The 14441-nt window shown below is 35.8% G+C and overlaps 1 protein-coding gene across 7 annotated transcripts in view; it reads left to right on the top strand.

The window, feature by feature from the left end:
* The window catches only part of USP34 (ubiquitin specific peptidase 34), a 132922-nt gene that overhangs the window by 76987 nt on the left and 41494 nt on the right, over positions 1-14441 (top strand). For 5 of the 7 annotated variants that reach the window (XM_052690203.1, XM_052690214.1, XM_052690224.1 and 2 more), the window contains exons 31-42: positions 606-728; positions 854-937; positions 1242-1328; positions 2333-2533; positions 3895-3977; positions 5195-5235; positions 6162-6286; positions 7249-7401; positions 9917-10021; positions 11130-11185; positions 11288-11408; positions 12995-13178. In XM_052690203.1, coding sequence (XP_052546163.1) covers positions 606-728; positions 854-937; positions 1242-1328; positions 2333-2533; positions 3895-3977; positions 5195-5235; positions 6162-6286; positions 7249-7401; positions 9917-10021; positions 11130-11185; positions 11288-11408; positions 12995-13178 — 1363 coding nt within the window. The remainder of the gene's footprint in view (positions 1-605; positions 729-853; positions 938-1241; positions 1329-2332; positions 2534-3894; positions 3978-5194; positions 5236-6161; positions 6287-7248; positions 7402-9916; positions 10022-11129; positions 11186-11287; positions 11409-12994; positions 13179-14441) is intronic. The other 2 variants (XM_052690197.1, XM_052690206.1) reach the window with 2 other exon arrangements.

The raw sequence follows: 14441 nt of genomic DNA, 5'->3' as shown, positions 1-14441 counted from the left end.
GTAAACAAAATTTGTTTTTATGATTTCTTAAAAGAAGTGAATAGTGAGTACGAGTTGTCACAGTTTTTTTGTTTGAACTGAAATAGTAGTTTTTCATCTGCTGCCTAGTGTGTTTAAAATGTTTCAAATCTACTGTTAATTTTAACATCATGATTGTTGTGGTAGTAATCCTTTTTCTGTGGCCTGTTGTACAAGTTTAAAACATGGCTACTTACAGAGTATCTTTCTAGTCCACTAGATGAACAGTTTTCCTGTATTAAAGATCTTGAAGTCATATATTGTTTTTCTTAGGTATTACAGTTCTTTATAGGCGCTCTCATGGAAAACTTGGCGGAAGTTGTAACTCAGTCAAGAAGCATTTGGTTCTTGTACTTCAAAATTGTGCACACTTTTAATAATCTTGCATGTTTATTCAAATTTCACTTCTATATTTTTGTTATTCAAATTCTTAATCATGCATAGAAATATGCTTTAAATTGTATAATTTCAAATAGTAGATTAAAATAAAAATTGAGGACATATCTTTCACTTGAAAAATCCTTTCGTTGCATTTCGTACATCCATATTAAGTGTAACTGTGTTATTTCTTGTCTTTATTTTCTAAGGGTAATGATGGCTTTAGCTGGAAGGATCTTTTGCGAATAAAAAGTGCCCATAAACTTTTGTATGCCTTGGAAATTATTGAAGCTCTGGGAAAGCCCAACAGAAGAATAAGACGTGAATCTACGGTAATATATTTTCTTGCACAAAATACATTTTTCCCTCTGAATCCAAGTGTATATTCATGAGTCATTTTATAATATTTTGGATCTTTAACTATTTTTGTAGTGACTTGTTACTTGTTTGTCTTTAGGGAAGTTATAGTGATCTTTATCCAGACTCAGATGATTCAAGTGAAGATCAAATAGAAAATAGTAAAAACACATGGAGCTGCAAGGTTTGATTTTTCTACAGTATTCTGTGATAAATAATGTTGTTTTTTGAAAAGATGTAAAACGAAAAGTCACTTGAAACATTATTTTGGAGTTCCTTAGTTGAAATTTATGTATAACATTTTAAAGTTTTTCTGTATGATCAGGCCTGTAAATTTGTCATAATTGAGTGTAAGGGTTTCTTTTGTTTCTCTGAGTATTTGATCAGATTTTTTCCTTTATTTTTAAAGCCTAGATTGGTGTCTAAGTGGAGTTGGTGGTATTTCTGTATTTGATTTTTCTCACATTGGTACCATATTATTCTTACAGTTTGTTGCTGCTGGAGGACTCCAACAATTACTAGAAATTTTTAATTCTGGAATCTTAGAACCTAAAGAACGGGAGTCGTGGACTGTGGTAGGTGATTATTCACCCTTGTTCTCCAGAATAGGATATCTGTCATTTATAAGGCTTCAATTAATATCAGCCTGTGTTACATTTACTTTTCTGTACTAAGCTAAAACTTATATGAAATTTCCTATAAAATAGGAAATGAGCACAGACACTAGTGCAATAGACATATGTATATAAGATTCACAGTTTGGTAACAGCAGTTAAGAAATTATAAAAAGACTTTGATGTATTGTTCTAGAGTTGTTTCAGTGTTAGAAACAAAAACAAACAGTCATTATCTCTTCTTTAAAAGATTGTATGATGGCTTTTGTTGGTCTGTCCAGGAAAAATGCACATTCTCTGTGAAAATAACACATTCTTCAGCAAAGTGCCAAATACAGATTCTTGAACTTACACAGGTGTTGTTCACTGCTATGTGTACATGCTAGACAGCTGAGGTGTACTCGATGTATTACTGTGAAACTGCTCTTTTTTTGTTAATTTTCCTTTCACAATGCACTTTTCCCTGGTGGAGCTGACAGCGTGCCGTTTGCCCACAGCTGCACAGCACAAAGCCATGTACTGATCTCAAGTTACTAGATAGATTGGTGGTTTTCATCTCTATCAAGTGATGTTACAATACAAAATGGCATATTGAAATACTATGAACTGTGTATTTGTGATGAAATGTATTCTATTGGAAAGCACTTCAGTGTGCCACACCCCTTGCTTTAATTGAACGCAGTGTATTATTTCCTCCATGTTATTTCATGGATAAAGTAATCGAATGTCTTCAGTGCAATTGTTAATAAGACTGGATCGTGAAAAAGTTCTCATTGTAAAAAGTTTTAAATTTAATTTCTTTTTAATACCCTTCTTTATTGTCTATTCTTATGAGGTTTTGCCAGTTAAAGTTCTAGCTCTTTGACCTTTATAGCTTGCTTAAGTTTTTCATTTCTAATTCTGTGGTAGGAATAAAATTGTTGGTAAAATACTGAAAAAAGAAAAATTCACTTTCTTATTCACAGTGGCAACTGGACTGCCTTGCTTGCTTGCTGAAGCTGATATGCCAGTTTGCAGTTGATCCTTCAGATCTGGATTTAGCTTACCATGATGTCTTTGCCTGGTCTGGTGTAGCAGAGAGTCACAGAAAAAGAACATGGCCTGGCAAATCAAGGAAGGCTGCAAGTGACCATGTGAAGGGTCTTCACATACCTCGCTTAACAGAGGTAAAGGATAAATATTGCAGCTGTTTTGTGAACTTTGGATGACTTCCTTGTTGTGAGAAGCCTTGGGGTTTGTTTTTTTTGTAATAAAATAATGTAGTGAAAAAGTTACTAAAGCTTAGCTATATCCTACATACTGTTCCCCTTTAAACTGTAGTCATTTGATTTTATTTGTTTTAAACCTGCCAGTTCTAAAAGCTGGAATCAAAAGGTTTTTTGATGATTGGTGAATATGTGAAATGAGAATTTCAGAATTTCAGTGCTATACACCTATTTCTTGGATTTTATTTTCAAAATTAATTGCTCCTGTTTTCCTGGTAGCCTTTCAAACATGCCATCCTTATCCTCAGCAAATGCATTTCAGCTTCCTTTAGTGCAAGCTAAGTGTAGAGTAACTTCTACTAAGGATATCTGAGCAAATGTATGATAAATTTACCTAAACCTGTAAATCTTCCTCGTAGATTTTTGCCAGCTAATTTCGAAATTTAGGCCAAGCCTGATACTTAATCAACAGTATTTTGGTGTCAGATGGCTAGAGATGCAGCTGCTGTTAATGGGTTGCTCTTAGTCAACTGTGGTTGCAAGATGAGTAGATGGAATTTTGACCTGTAGCCTAACTTCCCATTTGTCATTGTTAAACATGAAAAGACCTTAATTATTCTATAGAGCTGAAATAATTTTAATAAAATAGATACCTAAGTTGCCAAAGCTGCTATTGTACATGGAAATTATTGAATGTATTAACTTTTTTAGAATTGGACATGGGTATTAATGCTGTTACCAGTATCTAAAATTAGGTTTAAATTTGTAATTGTCATTGATGAATATTTTTGATTGCAGAAGTTGTGCTATCTAAATACATTAAAAGACTTCTTTTCAGAGTTTGATTTTAAAATTCTCTGCAGCCTATTGGAAGCGCTTTAAAGATTAATAATTTAAAAGGACATGTGGTCAGTGTGTTGCTACAAGAGAAATTTACATATCCAACTTTACTCTTGATGCTGTTTCCTTAAGCCTAGGATCTTTAAAATGAAGTTACTGTGATTTAAAGAACTACACTGTTTTTTTACCAAAAGGACTGAATAAGCAATTTTTCTACTCAGTTACGTTGCCCCTTTGAGTTACAGAATGAAAGTTTAGCATCTAGATGTACACAGTGAAATGCAAGGTTTTAGATCTGCTTTAATAAAGAATAGAATATGACTACTAACTGTGGAAGTGTTGCAGTTTCTCTTGCTGTTCCTCCTTCTCTGCAGGTGTTTACGTTGTTGTTTTTTAAATTCACACTGTATAATTTAAAAACAGATAAAAAAACTTGTTGTTATATTAACTGTTTTTTTTTCTTTTGACTTCAATTTTTAAAGGTGTTTCTTGTACTTGTCCAGGGAACCAGTCTGATTCAACGACTTATGTCAGTTGCTTATACGTATGACAACTTGGCACCCAGGTACAATATCTATTTATTTTTGTTATAAAGTGAAAGTGTGCACATTTTCCTTGATTGTGTTAAATGAAACAATTAGCATTTCTAGTGGTAGTTCCAGTTAAAGCATGTATCAGAAATTTAAATTTGCAGTTATTAATTTGCTTTTCTTAGTCACTTCTTTGTACAGTTAATGTCAAGTACTCTCAAGTGGAGAGAACTCTCAATGGCCATCAGCAATGGAACAATCACTGAACCAAGCAAATTTTCAAAAATAATGGAGGAAAAAGTAACTAAGCAACTACAGAATTCCTTGTTTAACCAGTTGTTCTCCAGGGTATATGACATGATGCTACAAAATATGTACAGGACACTGTCATAAATTCTAAAGCCAAACACGTGTATTTGTTCTCTCTGTAGCAGTTAGCATTCTCAATTCCAAGAGATTATAAAGGAGTGAATTCACTTTTAAGCTGCTCCTTCATTTGCTGGCTTTGATTTATTTTTCCCGTTCTGATGACATTAGCTTATTACCGTTCAAATTCCTGTTGTTATTTTAATGAGTGTATATGCGTGGAATGTAAAATTTTACCCTCAGAATAGGCAAAGCAAGTCTCTGTAAGACCGTGCAGTGACAGAGTTGGACTGATGCTGAGGATATCACATTTTTGACAAATTCAGTATAAAATTACTTACTTGAGTCCACATAACATGACGTGTGCTTTACCATGTTTTTAAAGGATTAATAAGGATATTTGGAGCATTTCAGCCTAAGTTTAACCTAGATGAGCTAAAATAGTAGTTTTAAGTACATACATTATGTTTTCTAATTTGCAACCTTTTGCTGCAATTTTTAAAAATATAAGTAAATATAAGCATTTAAATTTGTCTGAAGTTCAAAAAGATTTGTTCAATATGTGGATCCCCATGATAAACACTAGCTTTCTTGTGTGTGGGTGTGTTCTGTTTTATATCCTTTCTTTCTTGGTTAAAGGGGTTGTAGTTTGTTGTTTCTTTTTCTTGTAGTCAGTAAAGCTTTAAGGGAGTGATTTGTATTTGTAGATCCTGATAGCTTTATTATTACTGCTGATATTGAATACTGCAAGAAATTAATCTTTTTAGGATTAAAGTATTGGTTTTCTTCATGTACAAGTAATAACAGTGTTTTTCCTACGTGCTTACATTTCTAAGTATGTTATGATCTTTGATGAAGTTCAAATGGCTTTCTTCTTCCTGTCCAGGGTGTTGAAAGCTCAGTCAGATCACAGATCAAGACATGAAGGTCAGTGTTGCAAATTAGATATATGCCATGAACCAATAATGAAAATATAATCAAGATCAACAGATTGTCTTCTTTGTTCCACCATTAGTGTGCTGTAAAATTGTGTTCCTCGAAAGCATGAGGGTAGTTACAATCTGAGTGAGAAAACAGAGGTCCAAGAAAGCCTGCATGTCTTTCCTTCTCTAGAAGTTGTTTACACAGTTGAAATTTTGTATGATAGCTATAACTTCATCTCAAGAAAAGTGGGTTTTGATGGGAAAATCCTCTGTATTCTTCCACAGAGCAGAATATACGTAGTGCCATAATATAGTCACCAAAGGTCATCATCTGGTTTACAGAAAACATTTGAGCCCAGAATTCCTTAAAGCTGCCCTATCTAGCCTTCTTGTGGAGGATTCCCAGAAACGGTCTAAATGGCCTGTGCTAGATTAAGTCTGTTTTAGAGTAATCACACCAAATACCAAGTCACTGCATAAATACAGGTAGATCCTCCTAGGCTTATACATTGCCTTTGATGTTTTCATTTTGTTCTGTCCTATAGATAGATCTTTATCTTGTAACCTGAATTCTCAGTAAATGCTATGTGATGTACTAAGATCTTTTAGTTCAGGGCAGTGTTCATGTTAAGACCGGATGCAGACCCTCAGTGAAGTACCAGCTCATCACTACTTAAGAAGTAGAGATGCAGGGAGGGGTTGTGCCCCAGACTGGTAATACCTAATCAAATTTGACTGTGATAAGTATGAGCAGTCTTCAGTAGGCATACTGGTAAAATTCTGATCTGAGATAGTATCTTACATGCCAATAAGGGTTTAGCCTCATATGTTAATATGATTGAGGTAAATGTCATATGTGCTGGTTCTATGTAATTCTTCAATATAAAAAGCTTATTCTGTATGATTTACTTTCATCTGATTTTCTTCTAGTCACACATTATTCAATGTGGCTCTTGGTGAGTTGGGCTCACTGCTGTTCCTCAGTGAAATCAAGTCTGGCAGACAGTGATTATTTGCAAGACTGGCTAAAGAAACTTACTCTTCTTATTCCAGAGGTAAGTTAAAGAAGAGATTATTATATTACTAATTAGTGCATGATATGGATCAAGCTTCCATTAAATTCAAAATGTTGTTTCCCACTGAAAGTTGGGAGAGCAGAAACTGACTCAATTACTTTTAGTCCTGTTGAAGAGGTAATAATTTGTAATTAAAATATAGTGTAAACTCCTATCTTTGTTCTTCGCTTCTGTTTGAAGTTAATTCATTTGTTGCAATTCATCAAAGATTTCTGGGTATTGCCCTCTAACATGGATTAATCTAAATGAAATTCTGCCTTTTTTTTTCAGCTATCACAAAATAAAGTGAATGAGAGTTGATATAAAAATGTTTGTCATCAACAAATCTTTGTTTAACCTTAAGTAATTTTCTCTGATATAAGACGTCTGTATACACTCATGATTGCTTAAAGTTTCAATGTAGACATGATGGGGTGATTTATTGTCTTCTACTTTATTACTCAACCTCTGAAAAAATCTTCTATACTCTCATTCAAAAACCTTGGTAAAAAGTGAGTGCAAGCTTCCAAAACTGGATTAAAGATAGTCTACGGATTTTTTTTTATTTTTCATAAGTAAAAATGAAAGAAATAAAAAAAACTTTTTAGTGACACTTCACAACTTAACAGTGTAATTTGGTATGAGTAAGTATAGGTTACAGTAGCACACCAATGTTCATACTTTATGGAGGTGTGACATTACCTATTTCAGGAGCTGGTTATAATCTTCACTATAAAAAAAAAACAATAAGAAAAAACAACATTGTCAGGAGACAGAGGGCACAGATAGATTGGCTTTTTAATTGCAAGGATGTCTTTTGTTCAGTTGTTTTTAGAAAGAATACTGTCTTCATAACCCGATAGGTATTATAAGAGAAACTTAATTATAAATTTTTGGAAATCTAAAAAAGAGACAATGTTCTAAATGTATGTAATGAGTTCATTTATTTACTTTTGACAAAGACTGCTGTTCGTCATGAGTCATGCAATGGTTTATACAAGTTGTCTCTCTCTGGTCTCGATGGAGGAGACTCAATTAATCGGTCCTTTCTGCTGCTGGCTGCATCAACGTTATTAAAATTTCTTCCTGATGCTCAATCTCTGAAACCTATCCAGGTAAGAATTTTAAGGAATTACGAGATTTTTATCAAAGATGTATCTAAACTTGCATTTGTTTATATAGAAAGAGAAAAATGGTAGAACACACCATTGTTATCTCTGACATACTATTTTAGATACACTAAGATATTAAGACCTTTGCTTTATACACTTTCAGAAACTTAACAGGTTGTGTAGTTAAAACTGTGACACTGCAATAATGTAGACCTTGCTTGTTCTTGGAGAAATGTAGAACAGCACTTGGAAGATGCTTTTCTTCTAGGAATCTGTCATCCACATGAGATGGTATATATCTCAATAATAATAGTTGTGTTTTCAATATGTGTTCCATTTTACTTTAAAACATAGATAAATCCAGAAATAAAACAGTGCATAGTTATATATTTATATAGGTGCACTTTGTTGTTGCAGTTAAATCTTCTTCCATTAATTGCTGCTTTTTTTTTACTATTGTATTGTTCTCACAGCTGCGCTACATAGAAGAGATATTCTGGATGGTTTCTTCATTTTAGGAAGAACTCTGACTGCTAATGTATGCAGATTCATAGTTGAAATAATCTTCATGATTCTTCCTTAAGTCAGTCAGGCATTGCATGGAAACTGTTAGGTCAGGACTTAAACCAGTGATTGAGCACCTGGTGAAGGGGTGCAGCCGCCCTGGGAGCATAGGTGCAAGCAGTTCACCCATGGGACTGGATGGGTGGAGCCAGGCTCCACTCCTCCCTAACCTCATCTGAGGGCTGGCAGCTGCAAGGGAAGCATCTCTACTTGGAGATTGCCTCCTTTGGAGTATTTGGTGAGCCCTGATCCTTGGAAAGGAGTAAGCAATTCCTTCTTTATTTACCGGATGGTGACCTCTGCCTTTCTTGGATGAAGGCAGAGGTCTGCCTTTCTGCTGCCGCCTATCCTTACAGACACGTGTATCAGGGAGGGCTCGGCTCACTTCATCTGATGTAAATCCAAAGGAGAGCATGTCATGGAGTAGCTTGGATTGTAAGGGACCTTAAAAATCATCTAGATCTTCCACTGTGGACTGGTTGCCGCCCACTAGATCAGGCTGCCCAGGACCCACAGGAGCCTTCTTTTCTCCAAGCTAAACAGGCCCAGTTCCCTCAACCTTTCTTCATAGGCAAGGTGTTCCAGTTCTCGGATCATCTTTGTGGCCTTCGTCTGGACCTGCTCCAACACTTCCACGTCCTTCTTGTGCTGGGAGCTCCAGCCTGGACGCAGTGCTCTGAGTAGAAGGGGACAGTCACTTCCTTTGCCTTGCTAGCCAGCTGTGTTTTGATGCTGCACAAAAGGGGAGGCCGTAAGCGCACGCTGCTGGCTCACGTCCGAGTTGTCGTCCACCAGGACTTCTTAAGTCCTTTTCTCCAGGACTGCTCTTTAGGATTTCCTCACTCAGTCTGGACACGTATCTGGGATTGTCCTAGCTCGGGTGCAGCACCACCTTTCACTTGGCCTTGTTGAGTCTCATTAGGTTCTCGTGGGTCCACTCCTCAAGCCTGTTCAAGTCCCCTTGGATAGCGTTTCTACCTTCTGTTGCATCAATTCAGCTTAGTGCCATCAGCAAACTTGCCAAGGGTGCAGTTCTTCTGGCTGTCTGAAGTCACTGACATAGAGTGAAAGAGTGCTGGTCCTGAGACTGACCCGTGGCAGAGGCGGCTTGTGAGCAGCCTCCTCCTGGTTATAGATGCGTTGTCCACAGTCCTCTGGCTGCCCCCATCCAGCCAACTCTTTATGCACCAAATAGTCCTGCCAAGTCCTCCAGTTTAGGGATAAGGATGTGATGCATGTCAGAGGCCTTGCACAAGTCCAGGATGATGACGTCAGTTGCTCTTCCTCATTCTGCTTTGTCTACTGATGCCATTACTCCATCATAGAAGGCCACCAGATCAGGTCACGCATAAACTTGCCCTTGATGAAGCCATTCTGGCTGTTTTGCATCAACTTCTTGTCTCACATGTATCTTAATAAGGCTTCCAGGAGGATGTGTTCCACAATCTTGCCATATGCACACATAAGGCTCACCATCTTACAGTTCTCCAGTTCTTCCTTTCTCTCTCTATTAAAACTTGAAAAGAAGTTTTTATTCCTGTCAGCAGAGACTTCTTCTGAAAGCTGGGAATTTTTTTTGAGTATGTTAGAGAGTGACTTGGTTACTACATCAATCAGTTCTTTCAGGAGTCTGTGATGCATGTCATTGGGCCTCGGGCTTGGTCACATTCAGTCTTGATCGTGCTTCCTTCTTTAAGTGGGAGATCTTTTGGTTTTCCAGCTCCCATGTAGAGGTTTAAGGACTTGAGAGGCAGGGGAAGACTGAATGCCAGTGAAGACTGAGGCAAAGATCTTGTTCAGTATCCACAATGAGAGGTCCATTGTGGCCTCTTTTCTACTTCATTAGAAGGGTAGTCTCTCCTTGGCCTTGTATGGTAGTGAAATATGAGGACAGAGTTAATACTAGCAGTTGGTAATAGATTCTTGAAAAGCTATTTTATTTTTTTTTTCACAGATTGAAGACTATGAAGAAGAACCAGTGCTACGACCAGGTTGTAAGGAATATTTTTGGCTGCTGTGCAAACTGATCGATAACATACATGTCAAAGATGCAAGTCAGGTAGGTTTTGCTTTGCAGTCATAAAAATGTTTGCTTTTTTTAATTTGGGTATTTAGATTACTTTTACATGAGTGTTAGATGTTTTTACTGAAGATATGGTGAATTTTGAGGAACAGCTCTTGGGTCATTCCTTTCTCTACTTTCTGATGTATATTTAGCAGCTCTTGACCAAAGGAAGCTGCAAGGTACATGCGTTGCAGAGTTGAGAAGAGGGGATTGGGTAGAATACATAAGGAATGTGAACTGTGTGAATCAGAGACATAGTGAATATGGTAATTACTTAGGAGAGATTGGTTGTTGATAATTTCAGTACAGTCTAGAGAGGCAGAAATACAAGAGAAAAAATTTTAGTTAACAGCCATTTAGCTGTTAAGGTCAGGAAAGCTATTCATATCTTTTGAAATTTCAATAAGGGTTGAAGTTATCTTTTTAGGCACCTTCTGCAGTTGTTTTTGCTAGCTGCTGGTACTGCATAAATCTCTAATTTATTCTCAGTGCTCTGACTGCATTCTGGGAAGAAAGGCAAGATAATGCCTCAATCCCCTTTTCTGTAGGGTTGAAAAAAATCTTACCTTCCTCTAATACTTCATCCAACTGGAGGCAAAAATTTTCTGTCCTCTGGCTTTCATCCACTCAGTTGCCTTCCATTTCAGAAATTTAATCTCTTAGCTAAGCTGTGGTTCTGCATACCTCTCCGTATTTTTCTTAACCACAAAATGGTAATTGGTCTTTTGAAACTTCAAATGACAAAATGTATATCCCTGTGAGAAATAACAAACATTTTTCTTCAAAGTAGTACTACTCAGTGGTTGTTTTATTTTTTTTTCATTGTGATAGAGAGTATATTTTCAAGATCTTGACAGAATAATTTCAACTGCACATCACTGATGTAAAAAAAACAATTGTATCATGTTTCTAAAAGTGTATTAAAATGTTGTTACAAAAAACATTTAAAAGATGAGTTTTCACTGTTCCTGATATTCTATGTGCATTAACACATTTTTATCCAAAAGCATAATCATAGTTTCAGACCAAGCTTGCAAGTTATAACTCTTAAAGTACATAATTCTCTTCCCGTTAAATTCCATTTTGTTTATTTTTTAATCAGACCACGCTGCTTGATCTAGATGCACTAGCAAGACATCTTGCTGACTGCATTCGGAGGTATGGTTTGGCTGCAGTAGTTTCTTTTATAAATTGTATTATACGTATTGTTAGTGAAAGAAACAGAGTTTTAACATTTCTTTTATATTTGTATATGTATAGCAGAGAAATTCTTGACCATCAAGATGGCAGTATAGAAGATGATGGACTTACAGGACTGCTTCGTCTTGCTACAAGTGTTATTAAGCACAAGCCACCCTTTAAGTTTTCTCGTGAAGGGCAGGTAAGAAAAAAACAGTGACAAATTGTGAAGACTTAAAGATAGCATTATCTTACTGCACTTTCTTAACGTCACCTTTTTTTCTCTCTATCTTGGTTGCAGGGCTTTTTATTTGAAGGTGTCATATTTCTAGTCTGGGGGATAATTGATTAGGACATATCTCTCGTTCTTATATTTATATGTAGAACATTTACTCTCTTCCCTTTCTAAATATATTTCATTTCAGGATAGAGTTTTTATCTTAGTGATTTTAGATATTAACTATCTTAAAAATCTTTAACAGCTGCTTTTTAACTGTATCCTGAGGTAGTTCTGATCTAAAAATAGTTTTGAAGCTCTATATTTAGTGGCAAATGTCTGTTATAGGAATGCTACATTCTACCTGTCACTGTAAGGTAGGAGAGTGGTCAGGCAGTAGAAGCTGTTAAACTTCCTGCTTTGTATTGTGGGGCCACGCTATTGTTGAAGAGAAATTGTTGTCTGAATATTGAAGTGACTTTGCCAAGTCCCTTGGATAAACAGATACTTGCACGTAAGGCCAGCTGTAAAAGCTGACTTCAACTGACATGTTTTTCTGTAGACTATACTGTGTTTGTGATAAGACCTTTAGTGAGCTGTCACCAGCAGAACAGTCCCTTGTTACACTACATTACATGGCGTGCCTTGTCTATTTACTTCTCTTATCATAAAATGATTCCAAAAGTGCTATTACTGTCTGGAAGTTGTTAAAGCTTTAAAAGACTACTATGTGTTGCTCTTAGAATTAGTGTGTTCCAAAAATGGAGAGGTTACAAATTAAATTAGAGCATTAAATTTAGTTCATAGAACTTGAAATTTGAAGGGGAGGATTATGTAGAAACTAAATAGAAGAGGTGGGCAAAGATGAGATTTATATGTGAAGAGTATGAGAAGAATACAAAATGGAAGCCTAGTAGAGAGGAGTATGCTGTATAGAATCTTAAAAAACATTGCTTGTGTGTAATATATCATAGGAAGGCCAAAAATTTGCTTTTAAGAATGGATGAGTGTCAACAGCATGTTCTGTGCATAATATGCACAGAACAAGCTTGTCTAAAACAATTCGGCGTTTCCAGTAGACTAAGTTGTGATCAAATTTATTCATTTATTTAGTTAAAATTCCAGGTAAGTAAGAATGCAAAAATAAGCTTGCTGTACATATTTTGTAGAATTCAGTGCTTGTTTTATGGTTAATTAGTGGTTCATAAAACTCAAACTAGCAGAGCAAGTAAGTTTACATGCTGTCTACAACAAACTAATCTTAAAAGGTACTGAAAATGCGTGTATGCTGTTTGTCAAACTGACTTATCAGTCATGAAATAAGCATATTCTATCAATCTTTTCCAGTGGAAATGTTTCTCTTTAGGCTATATTGTAAGTATGTTATGTAATATAAAGAAATTTATGTGATGCAAAGAAAATTGTTCTAATTTGCAGTTCAGAACTTGTCAGAATTTCTGTATGTGATAGAGTCCAGAAAGTCTACAGAAATTTCTAGAATGTTGGTAATGGCTATCTTCTTTTAAGATTGTATCCACACTATTAAGTCTGCTGACTGAATTGTTTTACAGGAGTTTCTGAGAGACATCTTCAATCTTTTGTTCTTGCTGCCAAGTTTAAAAGATAGACAACAGCCAAAATGCAAGTCACATTCTTCAAGGGCTGCTGCATATGACTTGTTGGTAGAAATGGTAAAGGGGTCCGTTGAAAACTACAGGCTACTCCACAACTGGGTTATGGCACAACATATGCAGTGTAAGAACCTTCATTCATACATAGTTTTCAAGTATTTTGTGGGAAGGCTGCTCTTTTGCATTTTCTGTTTGGTTTTGTTTTCAATTTCTGAATTTATCAAGTACTTTGAAGAAAATGGGACTGTACTTGGTATATGAACTCCTATTCTGGAGACTCTGCACGTTCGTGATGGTGAGCCAACACTGTGAAAAGTGCTGTGATCATGGAGTTTGTTTTCTCCTGAAGTACATAAGTGTCTTTGTGTAATGACTAAGAATAACTGCTTGTTGAGAATGCTTAGGTGGAAACAAGGAAATTTAAAGGCAACACTGCATGGTTGTTTGTTTTTTGTGGTTTTTTTTTAGGTTAATCTAGATATTTGTACTTTCCAAAAGTAGTAATAAAGTAAGACATTGCTGCCACTAACACTTCTTTTAAAATTTCCCTTTGTAGTGCTACTAGTTATCCATCATTACTTGCAGTAGTGTCACTTAACAGACGTAGGCATCTTTTGTTTGCTTAACAAAAGAGTGGCTTTAATCACATGTATAATTTTTTTATTATCCGTTCCTAAATTCTGGTTAATTAAAGGATGCAGTCCTCTTAAATGGTACGAATAGATAGGTAGCATTGCTGGAGTGGGTTTCACATGCTTCACTGTCTTCTGCTGGACATTCATTTGTCTTGCCTTTTTATCGTGAAGAAATAAAATCTATACCTGAACCAAAATACATAAACACACTGACCAAGATACAGCAAATGGATTGACTATTAACAGCACTGTCATTTTTGGAGTCCCTCATATCTTTATAGTTGAATTTCATCTGCACTCAGATGTCTGCGTACAGTGTTAATACAGTTTTGTTACTCCTCTTAGCTTTCCTGCTTCCTATGTTTTAAAAACTCAGTTTCTGTGCATAACAAGCAGATAACAAAAATCTAAAGTTAGATAATGTTTTGGTTTTTACTTGCAAATTTTTATTGTGCATTTCTAGCTTGATAGAGTTCCTTTCATATGCCCAGCTTAAATTTCAGTAAACTGAGGATTTTTTATGTATTATTATCTGTGGAATTGATTTCAGTGCCTTACAGTTCAGAAAGCTAAAGGGAAATCTGATGTTGAGAATGTGCTGTGTCCTGTACTCGTATGCCTAAAGCCTTCTCAGAAACCTCCAATATGTCTGTATTTAGGGGAAAAACTATGGAGAGTATGATTTGTCAAATTACCCATTATTTCTGGTTGCTGGAAGTATATCTGCTGCTGTTGAACTTGTCAAGTTCTTG

The sequence above is a fragment of the Tympanuchus pallidicinctus genome, unplaced genomic scaffold, assembly GCF_026119805.1.
Source record: "Tympanuchus pallidicinctus isolate F22 unplaced genomic scaffold, pur_lepc_1.0 scaffold1, whole genome shotgun sequence".
Classification (NCBI taxonomy): domain Eukaryota; kingdom Metazoa; phylum Chordata; class Aves; order Galliformes; family Phasianidae; genus Tympanuchus; species Tympanuchus pallidicinctus.
The sequence above is the reverse complement of the archived record's forward strand: the minus strand, read 5'-3'. Positions and strand labels throughout refer to the sequence as shown.